General features: G+C 46.8%; 1 protein-coding gene across 1 annotated transcript in view; it reads left to right on the top strand.

The window, feature by feature from the left end:
• LOC307176614 (ATP-binding cassette sub-family C member 4-like) overlaps nt 1–26,270 on the top strand; it is a gene marked incomplete at its 5' end in the record, with an annotated part of 194,488 nt that overhangs the window by 82,342 nt on the left and 85,876 nt on the right. The window contains 6 exon segments of the mRNA XM_079902944.1: nt 1,220–1,412; nt 7,198–7,299; nt 11,080–11,271; nt 19,176–19,270; nt 19,498–19,584; nt 25,949–26,045. Coding sequence (XP_079759070.1) covers nt 1,220–1,412; nt 7,198–7,299; nt 11,080–11,271; nt 19,176–19,270; nt 19,498–19,584; nt 25,949–26,045 — 766 coding nt within the window.

The following is a 26,270-nucleotide window of genomic DNA, read 5'->3' on the forward strand; positions in this document are numbered from 1 at the left end:
GCTCTGGGAAGCCTCCATTTCCTCTCTTCACTGGGGGGGCCTCCCCAGTCTCGGGGGTGGCAGTTTGCCTAGTGACCTCCCCTCTCTTCCAGATGCAACAGGTCTCTCTTCCCTTTAAAAAAATCTACACTCACCCAAGTTATCTTTTTTTTTTTTTTAACATCTTTATTGGAGTAGAATTGCTTTACAATGGTGTGTTAGTTTCTGCTTTATAACAAAGTGAATCAGTCATACATAAACATATGTTCCCATATGTCTTCCCTGGACCCAAGTTATCTTATCCAATGCCATGGATTTTTTGTTTTCACTTTTTGGGGATCTTTTTTTCTCCCAGATTTGGACAAGGCTGGCTCCTTCTTGGTTTCCCATTTCAGCTCAAGTTTCTTGACTGTGCAATTTAAATCGGGGTTTGCTGGCCGTCTCCAACTACTCTCTTTTATTTCCTCTTGAGGAGATAAAACTTACATGCCTTTTTTACCATTGATCCCCAGTTTAGAAGGGTGTCTGATGGATGTTCAAAAAACACTTGTTTAAAAATGACTTATTTAATCATTCTGCTATTGCTGAACGTAGAATGTTTATAAATTCTATTATATTGTAATAAGCACTGCTCTGATAAACATGTGTACATAAATAAATTTGTACATATATGTGTCTATAATGACTTTTTTTTTTTTTTTTTTTTTGCGGTACGCGGGCCTCTCGCTGCTGTGGCCTCTCCCGTTGCGGAGCACAGGCTCTGGACGCGCAGGCTCAGCAGCCATGGCTCACGGGCCCAGCCGCTCCGCGGCATGTGGGATCTTCCCGGACCGGGTCACGAACCCGTGTCCCCTGCATCGGCAGGCGGACTCTCAACCACTGCGCCACCAGGGAAGCCCCCCAGGGGACATTTTTGAGTAGCAAAGGCGGGCAGAGCCTGAGCCTCCTCTCTCCACCTTCTGGGGTGCGTGGGCTCAGAGCAAGCACTTTTGGCAGAGTTTGCAGCCAGGTACTAGTAAGTGGGTGCCTGCGCGCTGGACCCGGTGTGCTGTTTAGCCCGCCTACCCGCCTCCATCAACTGCGCCTGCGGCCTTGCCTCACACCTGCCTGTGGCTCCTGGCAGCGTCCGCTCGGCCCCCCTTCGTCCGGCAGCCCTGCACCTTGCGCGCTGGCTTCGCCTCCCAGGCCTCTAACAGCTGCGCGTAGAGGGCGCTCCTCCCCTCCCCGCCCCCGACACTAGGCGTTCCCGGAAGGCGGCGTGGCTGGGGGTAGACGCGGACGGAGCGGCCGCGGGTGCTCCACTCCAGGTTCCTACGGAGCGGAGGCGCCCGGGGCTCCAGACTCCCCGCCAGCGCCGGCAAGATGCTGCCGGCGTACCCGGAGGTGCCGCCCAGCCCGCTGCAGGACGCGAACCTCTGCTCCCGCCTGTTCTGGTGAGCGCCCCGCCTGAGCTGCGACATCCCGCTAACGCGGGCCTCTGCCGGACGCCGCCGGCGCCCTTTAGGGGGGCAGAGTGTTGGGCAGAGGGAGCGCTTTCCGCCGCCGCTGGAGCCTCCCCACGCCGGCGGCGTGTTCCCCTTTGCGCCTGGGCGCGCGGGCAGGGCGGGAGCAGGCCCGGGGAGGGAGACCCGGCGACCTGGTGGCTGGGGCACAGGGTCTGCCTCCCTTGCCGCTAGTCGCCCCGCCAACCTGCAATGCCAGAGAGCAGGAGGCGGGGAGGCTGAGACCCGAGGCTGCCCCGGGGGCGTCACCACCCAGCTGGAGGAGGGACTGCAGTCCCTGCACCCCACCGTTAGCCGGCTTCCCCCATGCCGCTCAGGAATTCGCAGTTTTGAACTAAAGCTGTAGCCTTTTTACCCCAAAGCAATCAGCTTATTAACAACCTCCTGTATCTAGTTAGCGCCCTGGACCGCTGCCGCCTTCCAGTAATATCACCACCTCTTCCCATATATCTTATGTGACGGCGCGTTCCAACTGCACCGGGCTCCCTCTGTCCTTGTGTCTATGACCACGTCTCTCTCTGCCTCCCTCTCTCCGTGTGTGTCTTTCACTGTATGTCCTGGTACCTAATCATAGCAAATTTCGTGTTGGTGAAAAACACTTCTTTTTTATTTAAGGATTAAAAAACACTTATTTTTTATTTAATATTTATTTTATTCTTGAAGACGTTTTGATTGGGACACACAGCCACTACTGGAGTGTGTATTTGACCAGCTCCTTTCCCTATTTCGAATATTTCCACTTCCACCTTTGAGGACCACGCTGGGGATGGGGTCCCTGAAGCCTGCATGGTCCATATGGTCCATATGGTCCATATAAAGATATGGGGTCCATATATAAAGATGGGGTCCATATATAAAGATATGGTCCATATGGTCCATATAAAGATATGTGGTCCATATCTTTAGCCTTTGGAGAAGCAGTGCATGGTCTTGATGCAGGTGGTCCTGCCTAGGAATCATTTGGTCCTGAAACCACTGAAGGTTCCTTAAACTGGGAGGAAACACACAAATAAAAAACGGCTCAGAGAGGTGAAGCTCTTAACTAAAGTTTTCCATCTAGTAGCTGGGACTACTAACAAGATGGGCCTGAAACTTGGGGCTTTTTTTTTTTTTTTTGGTTATTTATTTGGCTGCATTGGGTCTTAGCTGTGGCACACGGGATCTTTCGTTGCAACACGTGGGCTTCTCTCTAGTTGTGGTTTGTGGGCTCCAGAGCGCGTGGGCTCAGTAGTTGCAACACACAGGCTTAGTTGTCCCGTGGCATGTGGGATCTTAGTTCAGCGACCAGGGATCGAACCCTTGTCCCCTGTATTGGAAGGTGGATTTTTTTTTTTTTTTTTTTTTTTAGCTGCGTTAGGTCTTCATTGCTGTGCACGGGTTTTTCTCTCTAGTTGCGGCGAGCGGGGGCTACTCTTTGTTCTGGCTTCTCTTTTTGCGGAGCACAGGCTCTAGGCATGTGGGCTTCAGTAGTTGTAGCACTCGGGCTCAGTAGTTGCAGCATGTGGGCTCTAGGGCACAGGCTCAGTAGTTGTGGCGCACGGGCTTAGTTGCTCCACGGCATGTGGGATCTTCCCGGACCAGGGCTCGAGCCCGTGTCCCCTGCATTGGCAGGCGGATTCTTAACCACTGTGCCACCAGGGAAGTCCAAACCTTGGGGCTTTAATCACACTTGGGTGATTATTAGATCTTTTGTTTCTGGACCTTAACCCATTCATCTTTCCCGCAAATTCTGACGTTTTCTTTTTCTATGGGATGGTCTAGGGGATCCCCAGGGGATGGGAGCTCCTATGCTGATTTTGATTGTGGTGTATTCAGTGTGTGTAGCTACCTCTCTTGGCTATTTGATGGCCCTTAAGGCAAGAGGGGCCTAGAAGAAGGTGTATGGGTGTAGTTAAAGTAAATAATAACAAAGTAGACACTTGTCTCCTTAACTTCAGGCAGAGCATGAAACTCTCCAAATACCTTCTGTTTGTGCATTTTCACAATGTATGTGGGTGGAAATGGGAAGGTGAAGGCTTCTCATTGATTTTGGTAGGCACCCATTTCCAGTTTTCCTGCTGGAAGGAAAGGAGCTATTACCTCTTCTTTTACACCTGAAGTCACTGAAGCAGAGAGGTTGAGTAAGCTGCCTACCATCACACAGCAAGTGAGTGGTGGTGCAGGATCCCAAACCAGGCGGTCTTGTTCTGGAGCCTCTGTTCCTTGTGTAGGCTGAGAACCCTTATCTTGGCCGGGGCGGTTGTTTTTCCATCCGGATTCCCACAGCCAATAATTAAACTGATGATGAGTGTGGAACAGCACAAGCTTCATTCAATGGCCAAAGAATGGAGAAGCAGGAACTTAGTTCGCAAATCAACTTCTTAACCCAGTTTGGGCTGAGGCACTGTATGTATATAGGAGGGTCGAGGTAAAAGGGAGGGAATTGAGTCAAGAGAGGGAGGAATATTCATGACTTATCTGCAACAGGCTCTTGTAACAGGTGAAATAGCTCACCCATCCTCACACAGCTTGTAAATGACAGAACTAGGATTATGCCCAAAGCCCGGTTTCTTTTTTTTTATTATTATTTTTTAAATTTTTTTTATTTTTTGCGGTACACGGGCCTCTCACTGTTTTGGCCTCTCCCGTTGCGGAGTACAGGCTCTGGACGCGCAGGCTCAGCGGCCACGGCTCACGGGCCCAGCTGCTCCACGGCATGTGAGATCTTCCCAGACCGGGGCACGAACCCGCGTCCCCTGCATCGGCAGGCGGACTCTCAACCACCGCGCCACCAGGGAAGCCCAAACCACAGAAATTTATTGTTTCACAGTTCTGGAAGCTAGAAGTCTGAAATCAAGATGGCAGGAGGTTCAAGATCTCTCTGAATCCTGCAAGGGGTGAGAAATGGAATATTGCCTGCCGTATCAGTAAACAAGGATGTCACACTCATCAGCGACTGCAGCGCTCCAGAATGAGCTGGTGAGCCCTGAGGAAACTCAGGAAGGGAAAGAATACCTGCCATCTAGCGGCCATCAGACTGCAGCCACTCCCTGTGGGGAGCCCCGAGGAAACTCAGGATGTGAAAACACAGGATACTGGCCCCAGATAGCTGAGGTGCATATCAAGGGAATGATTTCGGTGAGCCCAGACTCTTGCGTCTTCCCATACATAGAAAAACACTAAATTCCTTAACTTGGGATATCTGGTTTTCTTTAATTAACAGTAATCTTTTGTTCCTACTACTTGCCCTTTGTTGGAAAACTCCTGTATATCCTAGCTCCGCCTCGCCTCCTTGGAGCAGTTTTCTCGTAGTTACTTGAGATGCTGCCTGCTGGGCTTGAAGTCCTAAGAATACTGCAGAATAAAACAGCACTGTCAACTTTTAGATTGTGAATATATTTTTTTAGTCGATGGGGGAATCCTTCCTTGCCTCTGTTAGCTTCTGGCGGTTGCAGGCACACCTTGGCGTTCCGGCTTGTAGCTGCCATCACTCCAACCTCTGTCTCCATCGTCGTGTGGTGGTTTTCTGTCTGTGTGTCTGTCTCTGCATCTCTCATAAGGCCACCAATGATATTGGATTCAGGGCCGGCAGCCGACTCCGGCCTCTGTATCCCGACACGGAATTAAATCTCGGAGACAGAGTTTTGGGTGAAGTAGAAAAGAATAGCTTTATTCCGTTGCCAGGCAAAGGGGGCCACAGTGGGCTAATGCCCTCAAAACTGTGTGTCCCAACCTGGAGGGGGTAGTGAGAAGTTTTATATTAATGGTTCAAAGAGGGCGTGGTCAGCTGGTGGGCAGTCTTCTGATTGGTTGGTGGGGAGGTAAGCGGGAGTCAACATCATCGACCTTCTGGTTCTAACTGGTCTGGGGTCTATGTGCTTAACCGTTAACTTGTCCCACCTTGTGTGGGTTTCAGTGTCTGCAAAACATCTAAAAGATATCTCTCTGTGTATCCCTGGATGGGGAACCAGGACCCTGCCCGCAAGGCTGTACTATTGTTTCTCTTGACTGTTTCTCCTTGTCTCCCATCCCCTCCCTCCCCTAATTAACAACAGCTTGAACCTGCCTGTTGGAACTCAGGGAAGGTCGTGGAGGCCGAACGAAGCCTATTTCCTGTAATCAAAGAAATGTGCGACTCAGAAAGGCTTTTGAGCCCAGGAGCCCTGCAGGGTCCTGCTCAGTATCAGGCCCACCCTACTCCAGTGTGATCTCACCTTAATGGATTACATCTGCAACAATCCAATTTCCAAATAAAGTCACGTTTTGAGGTAACTGTGGTTAGGTCTTCAACATAGCTTTTCTGTGGGGGTACAGTTCACCCCATCACAAGTTCCGTGGTTAGTATGATCCTCCAGGGTGTTAGGGACCCAGACTCCTTCTCTCTTGTTACTCCTCTGCATGTGGCCTTGACCCAGCTGGTAACCTCCAAGGCCTAGGCTGTGGGGTGGATGAAGGTCCTGGACATTGTCCCTTTCCACCGGCCTGGATGTAGTCACATGGCTACACCTATCTGCTCGGGAGGCTGGAGAGAGAGGGCCTCCTTCCAGGCTGCCAGGTGCCAGCTGAAATCTGGGGTTTGTTACCTCAGAAGAACGAGAGCAGATTTGGGGGACAGCCAGCAGTCTTTGCCACACATTCACAGTTCTTGGGGGGCGGGGAGTGGGCAGCGAGGGTGGTATTTCTCTACGACTGTAGCTTTTCTTGTTGAATTATGTCCAGCATTTGCAGGGCAAGAGGGAGTTTTCCTATATATGATTATGTTAGTTCAGTAGTGGTTCACAGGACTTGGTCTGTTCAGCTGAATTGCATTGAATAGCTCCTAAGTGGTATGAAAATAATAAGTGGGAGATGCGGCCATTCCTGCTGTCGAGGAGAGAGGGCACTGACTAAGGAGAGACAACTGATTGTGAATAGATGCTTGTAAACTATTTTTTAAGAGATAGAAACTTAATAAGAGCATTTCATTTTTAGAGCAATGATTTGAGTGATAGTTAATGACAGGCAGTGATATTGAGTTAACGTGCGTGAGAAGACCAGAGTATACTTAAGTGCCCAGGAAAAGGTCACGACTCACAACAGGCAGAGCCAGGGTTTTCGTTGAGTCTCTGCCATTTGTCTTGTGTCCCCAGCCTGTCCTGTGCCACCTGATTCCTGAAGGCCTGGGAATGACCTTCCTCTCTGTGTTCCTAGTATGTCACATGGTGCTTGGGATATGGTGGGATTCAGGAAATATTTATGGAATCAGTTCCTACCAACTCCAGCTCCCCTGTTTGTTGTTAGTGACACAAAAGTAAAACAATAAAAATGTCCAGGTTTTACATGTGTTGGAGTTTGCAGCCGTATTTTCTCCTTAAGGAGGATCTAGTAAACCAGTATCCTTGTTGAGAAAGTTACAACTTTTCTCATGGCCTGGAAGTCTTTATTTTATTTATATTTATATATATATATATACACACATACACACACACACAAACATATGTAATATATATTATATATAATAATCTGTACATGTATACTATGTATACTGTATGATTGTATATACTATATGCTATAATAATAGTATATATTATTCTATATATTATTTAGTATGTTCTGATGTGAACCAACATTTTAAATATAGTTGGCAAAATGATATCTAAGCCGTATAAAGTTTTTTCTTGCAAATTCCAGGAAAGCGATTATTTTTGTTTGCGTTTTGTTCCTGCAGTTTAAACAATCTGTTTTTCCTTTTCTGTAGACTTTTCCGTTACTTGATGAGATATCCCAGTGCAACCCTCAGCTGCCATCAGATGGTAAAACCGTAGTGGACGTGCAAGATTTCACTACCTTTTGGGATGAGGTAACAAATTCTTCATTCTAAGATCTTGACTGCTAACAGACAACCGAAGACATAGATTTTTCAGAGAATTTTCAGACTTTACTCATGTTGTAAAGTGTGATTTGCTCATTTACTGGAAGTATGTTATAAAAATTCTCAAAATCAGGAATAGGTTTGCAACTACTGGAGATTAAGTATAAAATCAGCCTAAGACGTTTGACATGTTGCTCTCTATCTCATTTTCAGGAGAGCTTTCAAAGTATTAGCACATTTTGAACTTCAAGTACATACGTTTGTAATGTTAGACTTTATAGGATTGGACAGACAAAATGCTGCAGTATGGAATGGGTTAACTAACAGGTACATAAACAGTTGTTACAGACCAGAGGCTTTGGGGAATCAGTGTACGTTTTTTGCCTTGAATTCTCAGATCATCTTATTACGTATGGAGTGAAGCGTGGATCTTCATACAGATCTTTGCTGTCGGGCAGGGTGGAGGCTCCGCATCCTAAGCTTCTAGATGGTTCTGGCTACTTTGGTGGCAGCAGGGACGGGGAGGCGACAGCAGGAGGACATAGTGAGCACCCGTGATTCCCAGTTGGAAGGTTGCACTGTGTGGCAAGCTGACAGGGAGAACTGGTGATTTTCCAACACTTGGTTTATTTATGACGTTCAGGCAAACAGAAAACACAGGGTCTGCTCTCAAGAAGTTGTCAGTATTGCACACCCTGTGCAGCCCCTTTACCGACGACCGAAACGCGCCCCCTGCCCCCTGGTTTCATGGCCCTCTGTGCACACGGATGTACCTCCAGCGTGGTATTTCTCATCATATGCACACTTATGGAAAGCACCATTAAAGTTCCATTATAAAGGCGACTCTGTGTGAATGCTAACACGTACTTTGAATGACCCATTACCAAATTTCTTTTGTACCAAACTATGTAGCATTTTAAAATGAGCTCCTTTGTTCTTCTTTCAAGAACTTAGTAACATGTTCTCAGACTTCTGTGCAACTTGCATTATGCTACAGAGCACCCTATTCTGTTGTCCTGGCCTTGCCTGTGGAAGGATTCTGCTCCACGCTGGGGTCGTTAGTAATTAGGACCTGTCGACTTAGGTCATGGGTGAGAGAGCCCTCGGAGGGGGAGGGGCACAGACGTTGGAGGTTTTGGGGAGAAGCTGCTTCTGAATGAAGGCCATGCTGGGTTGGGAGGCAGGAGATAGACATGAGCTCTGTAACCTGCTCCGCTATACAGCCAGGTGGGCAGGTGGGGGAGGTTTTCGGGGACCCAGGTCTCATTCATGAAATGATGGGACTTGGTCTCAGTCTTGAAGCTTTAAAATAAATCTCCACGGGGCAGGGATTTCAAACGGTCTCTGTTACAGAGTGGGGCTCAGCTGATGATCAGATGATCATCCCTCAGACCGTCCTTGTTGAGTCAGTGCCCCCAGAGCCTGTATAATCAGGAGACAGTCCCCGGTACCCCTGCGCTGTCGAGTGCTGCCCCCTTCTGGTCACGGCGGAGCAGTGCCCGATCCTGAAGCCTGAACAGGGAGGGAGCTCAGTGTCTGGCCCTGACAGACTGTGAAGGGCTGCGACGGGAAGCTGTTGTTTGTATGTGGCTCATTGTTTTGTTGTCATTGTTTTGTTGTCGTAACTGAGTGAAAGGTAGTAAAATGGGAACCCTAGGTGTCAGACAGGAAGAAAGGAATGGAGAAGCTTAAAAAATGTTTCTCATGTATTAAAATCTAGCCTCTTATTGATAGATTTGTAATACCTATAAAATCTGGGGCTAGTTTTTTTGGTGATGAAAAATAATTGTCATTATTTTTTTAGTATGTGAATGTTTTATAATTAGTTTAGTTCTTTCCAGCAAAATTTTTCATTTTGAAGATGATGCAGACTCTGCCTTTCGATCTTTTGGGCATTTTACTAATCAAGTGTAACCACTCTTTTTTTCTTTTTAAACATTAGCAGTTACTGACAGTTTTCTTAACACATGCATACACTCTTACGTCTCTCAGGAATACTACCTGTGATTGGCACGATGAGTACTTTGTCCTTCTCCCTCGCGTTGGACTGTGTGCTGTCGCAGGTGTCTTCATGTTTTTTGTTTTTCTTACAGTAGAAGTACTTTATTGCCCCTGTTTAGCCAGGACAGGTAATGCATGAAACATGTATAAATATGAGGCTTTATCACTCTGACCCATGATGTCATCATTAATTTTTTAATAGATTTTTAAAATTAATTTATTAATTTATATTTGGCTGTGTTGGGTCCCCTGCATTGGCAGGCGGATTCTTAACCACTACGCCACCAGGGAAGTCCCCATAATTAATTTCTTTATTCCCCATTTTTTGTTGCTGTTGGTGTTCAATTAGAGCTCTCGTGAAATTAGAGCTTTGACCGTTATTTGTAAGAGTTAATTTACCAAGAGTGACTTTATCCTACAAAGTGCCCCTTTGCGTGCTGAGCGTTACTGAGATTCATTCTTTATCAAATGAAAATGGAGCGATTAGTGGAGATTTCAAATTATTTATTAGTAAAGGGCCAGGCATGTATGCACTTATGCTGCCACCTTGTGGAGATTAATGAAATAGACAGTTAAAACCAAGGGTCATAATGAAACCTTACAAATGATTAAAAACCTCATACTGAATATTCTATTAAGTACATTATTTTAATGAGCTAGTAAGCACGTTGTGTTTTCCTTCCTGGTGCTTCATGTTACACAGTTGGGAACTGCTTGTCGGGACTTTGGACGTCTCAGTGAAGGAAATGGTTTATGTGACAGCTGTTCCGGACAGACTGAGACTGTGGGGACTTCTTTCTGTCACAGTGGGCCCTCCAGGAGGTCTAGAGGCTGTATTGGCTCTTCCGGGAAGCTCTGAGCATTTCCTCATGTGACTTGACGTGGTCCCGTCAGTGCACGTGTTGTGAGTGTGCAACCATGTGCTGGAGCTGAAGATACAGACGTGAGCAAGCCGCAGACGCCTCTGCCCTCCAGAGGCAGCCGGGTTCTGGGGCGAGACAGATACGCAGGCAGATCATTTCAGCCCAGTGTGGTGAGCGCTGTGATGCTGTGGACACAGACGCGCCACCCCTGTGTGTTGTTAAAGATTTGAAGGACATGTGCACGTGCACTTGGTCTCCTGTGTTCTGTACAACAAAATACAGAAATCTAAACGTGGGATGTGTACACAAGAGGGGGATGTGTACACAAGAGGGGGATGTGTACACAAGAGGGGGATGACTTCCTTTATGACGGACTTTTGCTCTTTGGACACAACTCACTTCAGAGTTCTTTTAATAATTTTGGATATATTCTTCACACACTTCACACACTTGCTTTTAAGAGCAAGTATTTGTCAAGTAAAGGATACCTGGATGCAAGAACAGCTGCATTATACATCAGATACATGAAATACACGTCCTGCTGGGCTGCTCTGCTAGTTAAGAATGTTAAACATTCTTAATTAGTCTTTGCTGAATATAGCACTTTATTAATAATCCTTATCAACCATTAGTTTACCTTGACCAATGGTGTTATTCTTCCTTTTTTTTTTTTGTCCTGACTGCCTTAATCCTATTATAAACGAAAGGGTTTAGAATACTGTACCTAATCCTATTCCTTCAGAATAAGATTCTGAATGAAAGGGTTTAGAATCTTATTTTTTCGTTATTCTAAAGGAAAGGGTTCTATCGTTTATCAAGCGCCCAGGGTGGGGACAGTTGTTCTGCGGGGCGTGTCCGTCCTGAGTGCTGCCTGTTCACGCGTGTGTGTTGCCATCTGTTTCAGTCGTCACTGTTGAGTGCTGTGCTGGGGGAGCTGCCCCCGAGCCAGGGGCTGGTCAGCGTGCACGGGAGGATCGCGTATGTTTCTCAGCAGCCCTGGGTGTTTTCAGGAACTCTGAGGAGTAATATTCTATTTGGGAAGAAATATGAAAAAGAACGATATGAAAAAGTAATAAAGGCTTGTGCTTTGAAAAAGGTGAGTCATGACTTTTGAGTTATATATACTGGAATTTCAAATGATGATAGTGTTGGTTTAAACTACAAGGTTTGTTAAAAGTTTCTTTCAAATTTTGAAAGACCTTTTCATGTTGTTTAATACTTTCGTCTTCTGAGTGAATATGCACACACGTGTGTCACTATTTGAATCCTGATGTGATACCAACAATCATAGAATGTCTTTTTTTGGGGGAGGGAGTTGTTTCACTTTGCGAAGTTTTATTCACTTTTAACTTCTCTTTTTAATGGGCAATTACAAAAATTTGTAAAAACTAGAGAGCACAGTGTAATGAATACTCATGAACCCACCCCCAGCTTCAGCCAGGATCGGCTCGTGGCCAGTCTTGCTGTATCTCTATCCCTGCCCACTGCCGGCCCCACTCCCACCCCAGATTATTCTGAAGCAGATCCTAGACCTCAGATTAGTTCATCTGTAAACATTTCACTAGTTTTCTCTAAAAGATAGGAAAGCCTCTGGGAAAAAGTCGCCACGTTATTGCACCTGAAAAGTAACCAAAATTCCTGAATATCGTCAACCTTCGAGTCCGTGTTTACATGTTGTTAATCATCTCACTGAGAAATCTCATTCGCTGGTGGTTTGAATCAGGCTCCACGTGTAAGGTCTGCCCTCTGCGCTTTGTTGATGCCTCCTCCTTCCCTTTCAGTCTGTAGGTTTCTCTCTCCATTTTTGACTTGTGTTTTATTATTTAAGGAAAGCGGAACGCTTTAAAATTTCTTCTTATTATTGCATTGTTTCACTGGGGGAAAGGTTGTTTTCACAAATGGCATTGAGTTTCACAGAAAATGGCACCTGAAAACATTTAACTCTGTTGGAATTTAAATGAACTTAGTGAATGAATGATGAAAACTGAACTTATCTGATAGAATGTAATTTGGCAAAAAGAAAGAAAAATGTAAATACTGATAAATACGATGTTACTCTCTTGGATGATAAAAATCAGTGAATAATAGCATTAAAGGGCTCCCCCGGGGTCTGTTCAGTGCATTCTGGACGTCTGACTGCCCTTTTATGCTGCGAGGAAAAGGCTGGGACAGGCTTTCAAGGGCGAGGTGTTGAGGGCTCCAAACCCGCCTTGTGAGGAAGGAGTAATTCTGCTTGAACAATGGCTTGAACATCATAGATTGCATCAGTTGATGTGGACAGAACAGAATTGCTTGCTCGTTTAATGGGCTTCTATTTCTTTCTCCCAGGTTATTGTTAATGGGAGATTGTGCATTTGCGGAAATGACATCAAGTTAGCAGTAATGAGCTAGGTTTTTGTTAAGTGGTATATATATTGTGGAAGAAAAGAAGGGGGAAAGCACACGTGTAACAGTGAGAACGGTAGCTCTCATTTATTCAGAGTCCACGTGCGAATCATTTTTCTGTCGCTCACAGACGCTCACGCGCACATGAAGAGTATATGGGTTATTAACGTTTTGTGAGTGTCCTCGCTGTCACCACCCTCATTCTATAGTTGGTAAAACTGAGGCTTGGAGAGATGAAACAGCTGTCCCCAGCATTTGCACCTCACGTTCAGTCTGTCCCTGCATGACTCTAGACTCCATGCTTTTCCACAGTGTCATGCTGCCTCTCAGATGAAGAAATTTAAAAGAAGGAGCTTTTTAAACAGAGCGTGATGGATGAAGGTAAGGTTGAATGTGGAATAAGCAGATCTCAGACATTTCCGCTTTACCTTTAATCACGTCCAGCTCCCGATTCCCAGATCATACTCCAGAGACCTAGGCCAGTGTGTGGGTGTTTCTTTCACGACCTTGCCCCTGGTGACGCTCAGCCCTGTCTTTCCCCCCAGCATTTGAGCATCTCTGGAGGAAAGCAGGTGTTGAGATAGGGGCTGCCATTTAGCGTTTTCCCCGGCAGCTGGGGCACCCCGTGGGGTGATGGGACCAGTAACTCGGGCCGTGTTCTGGGGCTTCACCCACCCTCGGGTGTCCCTGCGGCACAGACTCTGGTGGGAAGGGGCTCCTGCGGGATTGGGCTGCACAGCGATTCTTCTGTACGTGACGTGAGGTTTATAAGCACGACTGATCTCCCGTTGTGCTGCGTGATCGGGACATAGAGTTGGGGCCCTCGTGCCCATTCCCTCCTTGGCAGGAAGGGAGGCCCAGGGCGGAGAAGGAGTGGAGAGCGGAGTCCTGGCCCCGGCTTCGTCACTTGCCTGCTGTCACTTTGGACACGTCCTGTTTCCTGCCTGGGCCTCTGACGTTTCTGCAGCAAAATGAGGGCCTTGGGTCAGAGGGTTTCCAAGAGGTTTTGCTGCTGCTCTGAAATGTTGTCTATGACTCTGATTAGCAAAGGGTCAGCAAGGTCTTTACGACACCTGGGAACCACTTAATGAGTAATGAGATCCTCTGCTTATCTCCTTCTGGAATCCCTGTGTCAGTGGATGGGCATAAGACAGTCACAGAGAATAGTGGCATTCTGGAATTATTTTGGCCTGTAGATACAGAGACTGCACAAGCAGTAGAAAAGCCTTGGCCTTTGGAGAGAAACAGTCTTGGGTGGTAACTCCAGGTATATGTCTGTTTCCTCTCTTATTAAATGGGGGAGGTGTGGGATTACTGTAAAGGCTACAGGCAGTGCCTATAAAATGCAAATATGCCAGGTTTTTAGTAAATGGTAGCTACTGTTACTCTTATAGCCCTTTTCTCTACATCCATACATATGTACGTAGGTACATATAAATATAATAAAGGTTTCTCCTTACAGATCTCCTTACCTCCCACTTCCCACAAATCCTGAGGAAAACAAACAAAAAAAGCAACATTTCTTGTATTACATATGTTAATAACAACATAGATGTATTATACTAGGTCTAGTTAACGTAATTACATATGTTAATAATAATATAAATTCATGATACTATATCTAGTTGAAGTAAACATTAAAGTTCATTGAGCTGAAAACTTTTCTGTAACAAAATAGAGAGGTAAGATGTAATCACATTTGGCAACATCGATTCAGGCTGATGACATCAACTCCAAGGCCCAGGAGTCAGAAGGCTCAGGGATTGGGTCTCAGGGTCTCTGTTGACCAGGTGTGTGATTTCGGTTGATTGTCTGAACCTTACAAGCCTGTTTCTTCATCTGTAAAGTGGAGATAATAATACTGTCAACCTCGTGAGGTTGTTTTGAGGATGAAATGCAGTAATGATTTTAAAGCACCTGATTGCTAGAGATGTAACAAGCATTCTATAAATGTTAGAGTGATTTTGAAAATAAATTAGCTATTAATTATAAGCTCAGCTAGTTTTTGGCAGAATCACATCCATAAAATGTGACATGTAAGAAGGAAGGTATCTGAGTATTTAACTTCCATTTTTGAGTTGATATTTATATAGGTGCTCTGCACATAGTACATTATATAAATCGACAATAAAAATATTCTGTTACCATAACACAAGTAATATAGTATGTCACATTTGTCTGCATATTATCTTCAGCCACTTGAAGGCTCTTAAAAACTTTCAGGCGATACATATTTAAAGGTATCACAGTGATAAATTCTAGTTTAATATTTTCTCACATAGATCGCTTGAATTTACAAACCCCTCTTGGGTGCCCACAGCTTGTACTTTTATTTCATATTTACCACATTCCTGCCAACTTGGACACTTTCAGATTGCCTTGACAGTCATAGAATAATAAGTTTATTGATACTTCCTTATCTAGGTATAGAGGCCTTCAGGTCTTGAATTATTTTAGTATTGCCTTCATTTCAAATATACTTTTCAGTCACCACTTGGATAGCATGATGTGAAAGAGCAGAAGGCTATGAACTGCCGTGAGCTTGGTTCAGATTCCAGATCTTCTGTTTAAAAGCTGACAGTCCTCAGACCAACGATGTAACCTCACTTACTCTCAGTTTCCTCATCTGTGAAATGGGGCCAGTACTTACTGTGCAGCTTGTTGTGAGGATTAGAGATAATCGGTATCAGGTTTCAGAACAGTGCTTGGTGCACAGAGCTTCCCCACTCCAGGAGCTGAGAGAAGGTCCTTCATGAAAGATGTAAGCAAAGCCTTAGGAACCCAGCAGGAAAAGAGACGACTCCAGGATGGTTTCATGGAAGAGTGTGTTTGGGCTGAGCCTGGAAAGATGGGCAGGATATTGACAGGCTGTGCGAGGAGGGCCAATTCCAAATGGAAGAAAAACTGTGAAGAAAGGCAGAGGCCTCCTGCTGTTTGACTCTGGAACCCAGCCCTCCTCTGCCAGGACCTCACATCTGTCTCTGCTCACACAGTCTCTGCTCCGTGATGTTTCTACTGTAAGTCTCCACCATCGCTGAAGGGCCCTCGATGTGCTTCAGGACGGGTGGCGTCAAACGAGCGTCACCATTTCCTGTGTTTCTCTAGTCTATGTACTGCTTTTCAGTGCAAATTGGTGAAATTTAACTGAAAGGTAACAATTCTTCCAGTGGGAGGAACTATAATATATGCTCAACTCAGGCTTTTCCCTTTAACCTAATTGGAAAATGGTGGCTGGGAAATTAGCCTGACTTGGATTTTACTTCAAATCCTTTGAAATGGTTTTCCCATTTGGGGCTGGTCCATAAATAATTTGCAGAGTAAATAACACACTTGAAGTCCTACTACCAGACTCAGAGAGCCTGTTTCATATGGCCTAACTGTGCTAAATGAAAGAGTAGATTTAAGTGCCTCTTCTAGAATGTGGTGAAGATTGCTGTGCTATAGCTAGGTGCAATTTTGAGAAGGAAACCAAAATGACATAAAATCAAGGCATAAAATCTAAGTGGAACAGTTTGCAAGGACTGTCAACAGTGAAACGGAGGCTAAGCAACTGTGTGTGCGCACGTGTGCGTGTGTTTAAGGCTGGAAACCTATCTTAAAATGGCTCATTGTTTTTCGTGAAAACCAAAAGCAAGAGATGGTATAAACTTCTGAGCCTAACAAAGAAATAATGTAAAATAATGATGAATTTTCACGACAGAGCAATTGCTCCCTTTCATTTGATGCAACCCAGTGAGGGTACAGGGGACCTGTGTGTGCCTGTGTGTCTTTCTGGCTGTCAGGGAGGGTTATGATGGAGATGGTATTTCTCTTCTTCTTAGGGTCATGTGATTTCCCTGTTGTGATTCACACTGTGAATGGGGTCCCACTGTTGGTTTGATGAGAAAATAGGGATAAGTCACCAATAGCAAGTTACAATCAATTCATGTCCTTTTTCCACTTACAGACGGTGTTCATACACTTCTTTTTTTTTTAAACATCTTTATTGGAGTATAATTGCTTTACAATGTTGTGTTAGTTTCTGCTGTATAACAAAGTGAATCAGCTATACATAATACATATATCCCCATATCTCCTTCCTCTTGCGTCTCCCTCCCACCCTCCCTATCCCACCCCTCTAGGTGGTCACAAAGCACTGAGCTGATCTCCCTGTGCTATGCAGCTGCTTCCCACTAGCTATCTATTTTACATTTGGTGGTATATATTAGTCCATGCCACTCTCTCACTTCATCCCACCTTACCCTTCCCCCTCTCCGTGTCCTCAAGTCCAGGACAGGAATAAAGATGTAGAGAATGGACTTGAGGAAATACATTTCTTTTTTTTTTTAAATTAATTTATTTATTTTTGCGGTGTTGGGTCTTCGTTTCTGTGCGAGGGCTTTCTCTAGTTTTGGCAAGCGGGGGCCACTCTTCATTGCGGTGCGCGGGCCTCTCACTGTCGCGGCCTCTCTTGCTGGGGAACACAGGCTCAAGACGTACAGGCTCAGTACTTGTGGCTCACGGGCCCGGTTGCTCCGCGGCATGTGGGATCTTCCCAGACCGGGGCTCAAACCCGTGTCCCCTGCACTAGCAGGCAGATTCTCAACCACTGTGCCACCAGGGAAGCCCAATACTCTTCTTTTGATTCTCACAGCATCCTTGAGTTTACTGACTCTTGTTTCTGCAGCACATTCTGTAGAAGAGGAAAATGAGACTTAGGGAGATCAAACAACTTGTTTATCATGGAGACCCCAGTGTGCCACTTGCTTTCTCCCCAAATTTGCTGAAGTAGAGACAAAGAAATGAGGGCTTCATCTGCAGAAAGATAGTGCTGTGTATCCTAGGTTGATGCCTGAGGAGTTTAGTAGATGACAAGCTCCCCACAAACTCTGCTTCTCTGTGCCACGTTGTGTCCAGTGATAATTATAGGCAATCTAAGTAAAGGTTTCTAATATAACTGGTTTAAAGGTTTCTAATATAACCTCATTCTAATAACCTCATTCTAAGGTTTCTAATATAACCTCATTCTAATGTAATATAAGTGTAAGTTAAATCTGGTTGTGATCTTGTCATTTGGGGGATATTCTTGTCATCTTTTCTTTTTTTCCCAGGTACTCTGATTGGTCTACTTACTTCTTAAATAATATTCAAATAGAACTTTTGATAGATTCCCAGATCCTCAAGTCAAAACTTCACATCCTTCTTAAACTTGAGTTTTTCTTGCTTCCACGGACAGGCACCTACTTGTTCCAGCTGATCTGCTTGGTGTCCCTTGAGCACACTGTTTGCTTTGCTTTGTCTTTCCTGCCCAGCTGCTCTTCTCCCGTTTCTTGTATAGAGCTTGTCTGTCACTCTGTCAGTATGTCTTAAGTATCACTGTGAAGACAGAGGTCAGGTGTTATCCCTTCTCTGAAAGTGGGAAGCTGAGGCCGAGATCAGCAAGATGTCCAGTTTAAGACACACTTATTCCTTGATTAAAAAAAAGTCCTGTGCCTTCACCAGCCTGGGACGCCAGCCCTCACACTTGGGCCTCTAGCACAGACCTTCCCACTTGCATATCCAGCTGCACTGTGACATCACCAAGAGGTCATCTCAGCTCGTCCACAAGCGAAGTCTCCTAAACCTGCGTCCACCATCTTCCCCAACCCAGTAAATGGAGACCCTGTTCTTCCGCTTCCTCATGCCCCACACAACACAGTCCTCTTCTCTTACCTCCTACACCTGTCCCATCGCAGGCCTTATAGACTCCACCTTCCCAGTGTGTGTGGAGTGTGTGACCCTGTCTCTCCGTCCTCACTTCTCCCACTCTGGTCCTGGCCACCGTCGTCTCTCACCTGGGTTACTGCCGTGGCCTCCTAACTGGTGTCCTTTCACCCTCCCCCCGTACTGTCTGTTCTCCACAAAGAGGCAGAAGTGATTCCTTAAAAGTCTCAGACTGTGTCAGGCCCCCCATTCCCCTCCCCCTTTTACTGGGCTGACACCAGGGCTCTTCCTGCCCTGACTCTGCCCTCGTTCTCCTCATTCTCACTCTGCTTCTGCTCTCCGGGCCTCCTTGCTTGTCCCGGGACACCTTGGCCGTCTGCCCCATAGCCTTTGTACTCGCTCACTGCTCTGTGCGGAGCACCCTCTCCAGGTCAGTGTAAGACCCTTCACCCTCCAGAACATCTGCTCCAACCCCGTCTGAACAGGGCCCTTCTCGACCCCAGTAGTGACTCACTTTCCCTCCTTTACTCCCTATCCCCCTAAGTAGGCTTCTTTTTTCTTCTAGTCCTTAGTACTTGCACTCATGTTAATTTTCCATCTCCCACCGTGGAAAGCAACTCTAGGGACTATGTTTCCTCATGGCTGAATTCACTGTGCCCGGAACAGTGCCTGGCATATAGTCGATCCTCAATAAGTATCTGTTAAAATGACCTAATGCATAAATGCTGTGAAAAACTACAGAATGTAAACACACGAAGAACCCCGAGAGATGTGTTTTAAAATGTTTAAGGTTACGGTTTAGTCACTATGAAATGTACCCATTGCTTTTGATCAAATACTTGTATGAAGAACTAATGCTAAAAAAGGTTAGGATGGCAGGAGGAGAACACATTTGAAATCTTTCTCTTTTTCCCCTTTTCTGTCTCCATGTAGGATTTACAGCTTTTGGAGGATGGAGACCTAACCGTGATAGGAGACCGGGGAACCACGCTGAGTGGAGGCCAGAAAGCCCGGGTCAACCTCGCCAGGTAAATGGCGTTTCAGTTGCCTTCCTGCCCCTCCCTCCTCCATGGCTCCTAGTGGAAGCGAGCACGCAGACCCCGCTCACCGGGTGGGCCCTGTGTGAAGCAGGGTCTTGGCCCTTTTCCATGGGCTCTTGGAATGAATAATGATTTGCTGGACACCATCTTGATTCAAAGATGGGACACAGGGAGCTTGAAGCGTCCTTCTCCTGACATCTCTCTACGTTTCCTAGAGCCGTGTATCAGGATGCAGACATCTACCTCCTGGACGATCCGCTCAGTGCAGTAGATGCAGAAGTGAGCAGGCACCTGTTCGAGCTGTGAGTCTGCTCCTGTTTTCTATCATTTCTGCTTTCCAGGAACCCCGTAGAGATCAGGGAAGAGAGCTCAGGAGGGCGTTTGTGCTTCAGGAGACTCGGCTCATTCTGCCCTGGTGTCCCTGTCCCCCCTCCCTTCCCTCCACAGAAGATCCGTCCTAGAGAACTTTTGCATGAGGATGAGGTCAAGATAGGAAAATGCAGAAGGAGCTTGCAGTGTGTGGAGGCCAGTGGAGTCCATGCTTTGGGGAGGAGAGGAACAGATGGCAGATTTCCCCCTGCTGCTTGCAGTTAATAACCAGACACTGTCGATGGATCCAGACCCCAGCAGTAAGAAAGATGATGTATGGATTTTAAATTGGAGAATAGGACTTGGTAACCTGGTACTTGGCTGCCGGTCCTTTTCCTCCATCATTTGTTGAAGGCACGTCAGAAGTGAAGTTTCCAGTACTGACATAGGGCTTCCGTGGAAAGGCCTTGTTGGTTTACGCTTATTATTCTGTCTGTTTGGAAATATTTAATACGGTCTAGAATTTAAGAATGAGTTATTCCACATCTAAGTATGGCTTCAGACATTTAATATTGCTTCATGTGTGCTTATTAGAATTAATACTTAGACCCACAGTGCACGGTTAACTTGAATTTGTAACTAGGTATCTAGAGTCTGGCTGAAATCCTGACTTTCACTTGGAGTTTCTGGAATTTGTTGTCAGTGGCTCTTGTTTGGCCACGGAACCCCAGAAGCAGAACAGCTCTGATGCTTTTCTGTGTATCATGTGTCCTAACACACGCTGACTGAGGCCTCTGTGGAGTCCAGACTGGCCTCTTTGAAAGCCTCGTGAACTTGCTTTTTCTGAAACGCCACCACATCTACCGCACGGTTAGTTACCTTGCTGTTCACCTTGTTAAAGCCAACGAGCCCTTCCAGCTGCACTTATTAAAGCCCTACTGTGTGCACTGAGATCCATGCCCTTACAGAGGCTATTGTTCAAAACCTCTCAGTTTACAGAGGAGAACAGTGAGCCAGGAGAGGGGAAGGACCCACACGGGGCAGAATAAGGGAGACTGAGACGTTCAGCTCTCATTTCTGCCTCTAAGGAATCTGTCTCTATGGAGCTTGTTAAGACAGATGCCTGGGAAAAGGTCAGCAGAGTCGCGGTTTAGAGGGTTTGGATATAGGATGGTAAATGCTAAGTGGAAGTAGAAGTGGGCAGCTGTAGGCTTTCAGGTGAAGTTGGAAAGCTCCCTGTGCACTGGCCTTAGTGGGAAGTGCCCTGTGGGCCTGCAGGCTGGAAGGGTTTGTGGAGGCTGAGAATAGGATTCAGTTCCTTTTGCTAAAGGAATAGTAGAAGCACAGGTGTAGAGGTAGGAAGAAGCAAGGCTGTGAGAAGGACAGCAGGCACGTCCTCGCCTGGAGGATGCAGGTCCTACAGCAGAGAAGCTATTTGGAAATTCTCGCTGTCAGTCCCTCTGTTAGTTTGCTAGGGCTCTGTCTGTCCAGGCTGCTCTCACAGGAGACCATAGACTGGGTGGTTTATAAATAACAGAAATTTATGTCTCACAGTTCTGGACGCTGGGGAAGCCCGAGGTCAGGGTGCTGGCAGATCGGGTGTCTGGTGAGGGCCCGATTCCTGTGTCTTCATATGGTGGAAGGGGTGAGGGAGCTGTGTGGGTCCCTTTTATGAGGGCACTAATCCCATTCATGAAGGCTCTACACTCATGACCTGTTCACCTCCCAGCTGCCCCATCTCCAGTACCTTCACAGTGGGGATTAGGTTTAATGTGTATGAAATTTAGGACACAGCATTGTCTATAGCAGGCTGTCACAGATGCGGGGGCGGGGAGCTTAAACAATAGAAATTAGTGTTCTCACAGTTCTGGAAGTTAGAAGTCCAAGATCAAGGTGTGGACTTCTGTTGGCACCCTCCTCACTGTGTCCTGTCTTTTCCTCTGGTCTTTCCTCTCTTCACATGCACCCCTGTGTCTCTGTCCTTACGTCTCAGTCTCTTCTTCTAAGGACACCAGTCAGATTGGATTAGCCCCACCCTAATTAAGAATAACAGTTACCTCTGTAAAGGCCCTGACACCAAATTCTAAGGTACTGCAGCTACGGTGTCAACAGGTGACTTTGGGGAGACACGATTGATTTACAGCAGGTCTAGAATAGCAAAGTAGAGAGACTTGAGCAGAGCAGCAGTGTGAGAGCGAGACGGGGGAGGCAGCCCTGAGCTCTGGATACGAGGAGCTGGGATTCCACGTCCCCTAAGCAGGGGTCGGGGGCAGGTTCCACCAGAGTCAGTATGTACCTGTGCTTAGTGTTAAGGTGATGAAAGAGCTCTGCAGATGGATCGCAGCGATGGCTGCACGGCAGCGTGAGTGTACTTAGTGCCACTGAGGTGTGCGCTTAAAAACGGTTAAAATGGTAAATTCCACGTTACGTGTATCTTAACACACACACACAAAGTGCACGGTAGCATCGAACCTTTCAGCACACAAGAGCAGGGCAGCCGGCACGTGGCATGGCCTCCAGCTCTCTGGTCTGACTGCCTTTCCCACCCTCTCCTGATCGTCACTTGATGAATTTTCCCTTAGAGAAGTGTCTGTGTCTTGTCACGGGTCCAGTGACAGGCACTAGTGCTGTGACACAGGTTCCCCACTGCCACCCTCCTGGGTCTTGAGTAGCTCAGCCTCCCTGTTCCCAGCGCCCTGCCCTGCATTCACAGATGTCTGTTGCTCAGTTCTGTGTGTGTCTGCCCAAGTTCTCCATCACTCCAAGAACGGTTTCCGCTGGCCACTGCATTCATGTCACAGGGAGGAGAGAGGAAGGTGTTCTGCTTGCCACGGATCCGTGGGCTTATACAGAGCCTCTCCCAAGTTCTTTTTCCAGCGCAGGAGGTGTTTATAAAGTCCTTTCCAACCTTTTGGATGTAATGACCTTGGATGTACACTTGATAGAAGCAGCCTTGTTCAGACTGTTGTTTGCTAATCAGAACCACATTCTCTGGGAAAACTTAGGGCAGGGAGCAGGAAGGCAGTTCAGGAAGTCACTCGGCAGCACCTGGAGGATGTTCTCGAGTTAGAAAATTGGATGGAACAGTGTGCTGTGAAGGATGGTGGTCGTGTCGAAGCTTAGTAATGGGGAGTCTTTTGTATTAAAAGTGAACGAAGTTCACTTCTGCTTGCTGTTGACAGTTTCCTTCAGTCATGAATCTATAGCCATTGTGAGTTTTCCAACTCTACGTTGTAAACCTTAAGTGGATTCTCTCACCTACAGAAGGTTAGAGCCTTAGGTGAACTGATGCAGTCTCACCTGTGTCCAGCTGTGGACCCCGTTTTGGTTCAGAGAGCCCCACGTCGGCAGACACCCCCGGCTCCTGCGTCACCAGCTCTTCGGGCCTGTCCTGGTCAGATGCCCACGCTGCTGTCCACGCAGTTCGCCCTCTCTGCTCCAGCCCCTCACAGACCCCCCTCATGTTCAGGCTGCAGATCCAGGTCCTCAGACGGAGAATGAGCTCCTTTGCCATCTGCCCCCATCAGCCTTTCCAGCTGGCCCTCACACCCACTCGGCCTTCCAGCCGTGCCGGCTTTGTGACGGGCCCTTACTCACACCTGTCTGTCTGTAGATAGTGCTCCCTCTGTGCCAGAGCCCCTGCCTTTCCCTCCTGTTCCTTCAGGGGGAGCCTGTGCCCTTCTGTCTTCCCACAGCCCTCGGTGGGTTGCACTTGACCATTCATCAGTCCTCCCCACCCCGCTATAAGCTGTGAATGCATGAAGACGCCTTAGCAGGGCATGTTCTGTCCCAGGACCCTTGGACCTGCTGTGCCTTCTTCTAGGGACGTTTCCCCAGATAGGCTCCCATGTCACCCCCATCTAAGACAGCAGCCCCCCTTGCTTTTCCTTCAGAGCACACATCACGGCCCGACAGTGCATTTTCTGTACTTGTTCAGTGTGTCCCTCTGTTCACGGTGCGGAGTAGCGTCTGCTTTCCTCACCTGTGGATGTAGGTCAAGCGCCTCGCACCTCAACACACCTCTGCTGATTGAAGGAATGAAGGTGGGACTCTGTCTTTCTCATTTGTATCCCCTCTACTATGGGGTGTGTCCCCTCTTAACACAGCCCTTATATAGGATTATATATAGGATTATAGGATCAACACAGCCCTTATATAGGAATAGCAGTTTAACAACTGGTTGCTGAATCAGTCATTTTTATGGCATGACTTGGAAATCTTTATTCTAAAAACTAGAAAAATAGAGTATTTCCTAGAGATCTGGATAAAACGCATTATTTAGGAAAAATTTAAGTCATCAACTGATCACTTCATTGTAATTATTTATATTACCTTATCTGTGATGGAATGTTAGGAAGAAAACATTCTGAAACTTGGGTAGCTCTGTCTTGGACATGGCAGCCCATTAGATTTGATTAACATCTGCCTTCAGTGGCTATTGACAGATAATTTTGAATTTAGGAGAAACAATTCCATGAAAAGCTTTAGTGCTAAGTCTGAAAAGGTGTTTACTTGGTCAAGAAATTTAGTACAAAATCTGAACTAAGACATGTCAAAAGGTGAAAATAAGTCCGTTTCGACATAATGGAGCGATGGTGTATGTGTCTACGTCCTGAGCTCTCGCTTCTGATCGCAGACCCAGTGTCCAGCGTGTCCCCTTAGGACTTTTCTGTCCTGAGTCCAGAGCACATGACCGCTCGTGGGTTAGGAGCAGTGCAGGCGGGGCTGACGTGTACTGAGCGGATTGGTGGTTTGATTTCTCAGAACATGTGGGTGAGTTGTCATTGGCCTTGTTTTGAGATGAAGACACTGAGGTGTAGTAGCTTGTCCGACGCTGTCAGGCTCGTGAGAGGGACTGAGCTGCAGTCTGCTGCCTCCAGACTCTGCACCTGGCTCACTCAGCAGGCTGAGCTGTGGCCCAGGTCCCTGAGGTTTGCTCTGCGAGGGGCTCGGGCACCCAGGGTACACACCTGGATCCCTGCCTGTGGTCACCGGGGCCCCGGACCCAGCTACTCGCTTCCCTGGAGGGGTCGTCGGCCCCTGTGGGATGAGCCTGGGGCTGAGTCCCTAGCGGTCTGCATTTAAAACGTGGAGCAGTCTAGGGGGTTACTGTAAACACACACGTAAGGTTGGATACCGAGGGTGTTTGCTGGGCCGCACCCCGCAGCCTGCAAGGCCTGTGTTTGCCCAGCTTAGACCTAAGAAGGAGCCCGGAGTCAGCGACGGAGACACGGATGGTTCAGTGGCCACGGCGAGCTTCCATGTCTGAAGCAAGGTCCTGGAGGGACACCCCACCGTGTGTGGTGGACACGGCAGCAGTCTGGGTTCCTGGTGGGGAGGCGGGGGAGAGGGAAGATGACCAGTTACAGGGGAATTGAGCTCCGGCTGGCTCGTCGGTTACCATGGGAACCAGGGAAGGAGCACACCCCTCACTGCCCCTCTGGTAAGCATAGTGGAGCGTCCTGATCTAAAGCTAGAACAGTCATTAGCTGGGGCCTGGGGCAAGTGTGTAGGAAGGTCAGTCGTGTGATTGGGGTGTAGGTGAAGCAGGCACTGAGCAAGCAGGGGATGTACAGAGAGCAAGAGAACAGCCATCTCGGGGGGCCTGACACAGGGGTCTTGGCTATAGAGAATTGCTATGTCTTTGAGCTGCTGGATAATTTCCACTGTGATTTGTGCCGTTTGGATTCTGTTCTTTCATTTTCATATTTGGAAGGTGTTCAGTCCTAATGAAAAAGGATTTGCTTCCTGGACGGGACTGGGAATGTCGTAGAGACTGACGGAGGCCACGCTAGCATTCATTTTCTATCTAATATTATCTGGGAAGAAGTGTCTAGAAAACGCACTCTGGCAAAGGTTACCAAAAACCTGTTCATTTTTTTGTTGTTAATATGTACATTATATGTCACAAATAATCAGAAAACTAAGAAAAATGTACCCATTTTTATATGACACAAATCCGTCTTCTCCCATTCCCACAAGGTGATAAAATGATGTTTTGGTTCAGTCAAGTTTTGGAATCTCAGTATTGCTCAATTGTTTTTCATTATGAAACATGTAAATAATTGTTAAGCTGAGTCTTTGAAAGAAAAAAACCTTAGCTGTCGGTGCCTCTTTCGCTGGACGGCTTTTTAGAATTTTTTAGCAGAGCTAGATTCAAGTTTGCTGCTGAATGAATTTGAGGCCTAGTCAGAATCATTGGCTTATATTTATATTTAGTTTGTATTGTTTATACTGGTATTTACACATCTTTGACTGCTGTGTTGTCTTTGTCTCATTATGTTTCCAAATACAGGTTTTCAGCTTGGAGCACCTCCACTAACGTGCTTTTGCACGCTGTACCTTTTACATTTGTAGGTGTGTTCGCCAAGCCCTGCACGAGAAGATCGCAATCCTAGTGACACGTCAGTCGCAGTACCTAAAAGCTGCAAGTCAGATTCTGGTATTGAAAGATGTAAGTAGCTTCTAGAAGCCTGTGGAACTTGCTAGCACTCAGGTGTGTGGAAGGCCACGCCTCCCAGCAGGTCACTGTCCTTGAGTTCATGGTAAACAGCCTCTTCTCCCTCAGTTTTATGCCCCCTTCTTCTCAGAGCTGGTATTCACGCCTTTGAGGATGAATCCGAAGACCTGTAGAAATGTCACTGTTACACCCTAGGCCACATACACCCTAACGTATGTG

Source organism: Stenella coeruleoalba (genome assembly GCF_951394435.1).
Source record: "Stenella coeruleoalba genome assembly, chromosome: 18".
Taxonomy (NCBI): domain Eukaryota; kingdom Metazoa; phylum Chordata; class Mammalia; order Artiodactyla; family Delphinidae; genus Stenella; species Stenella coeruleoalba.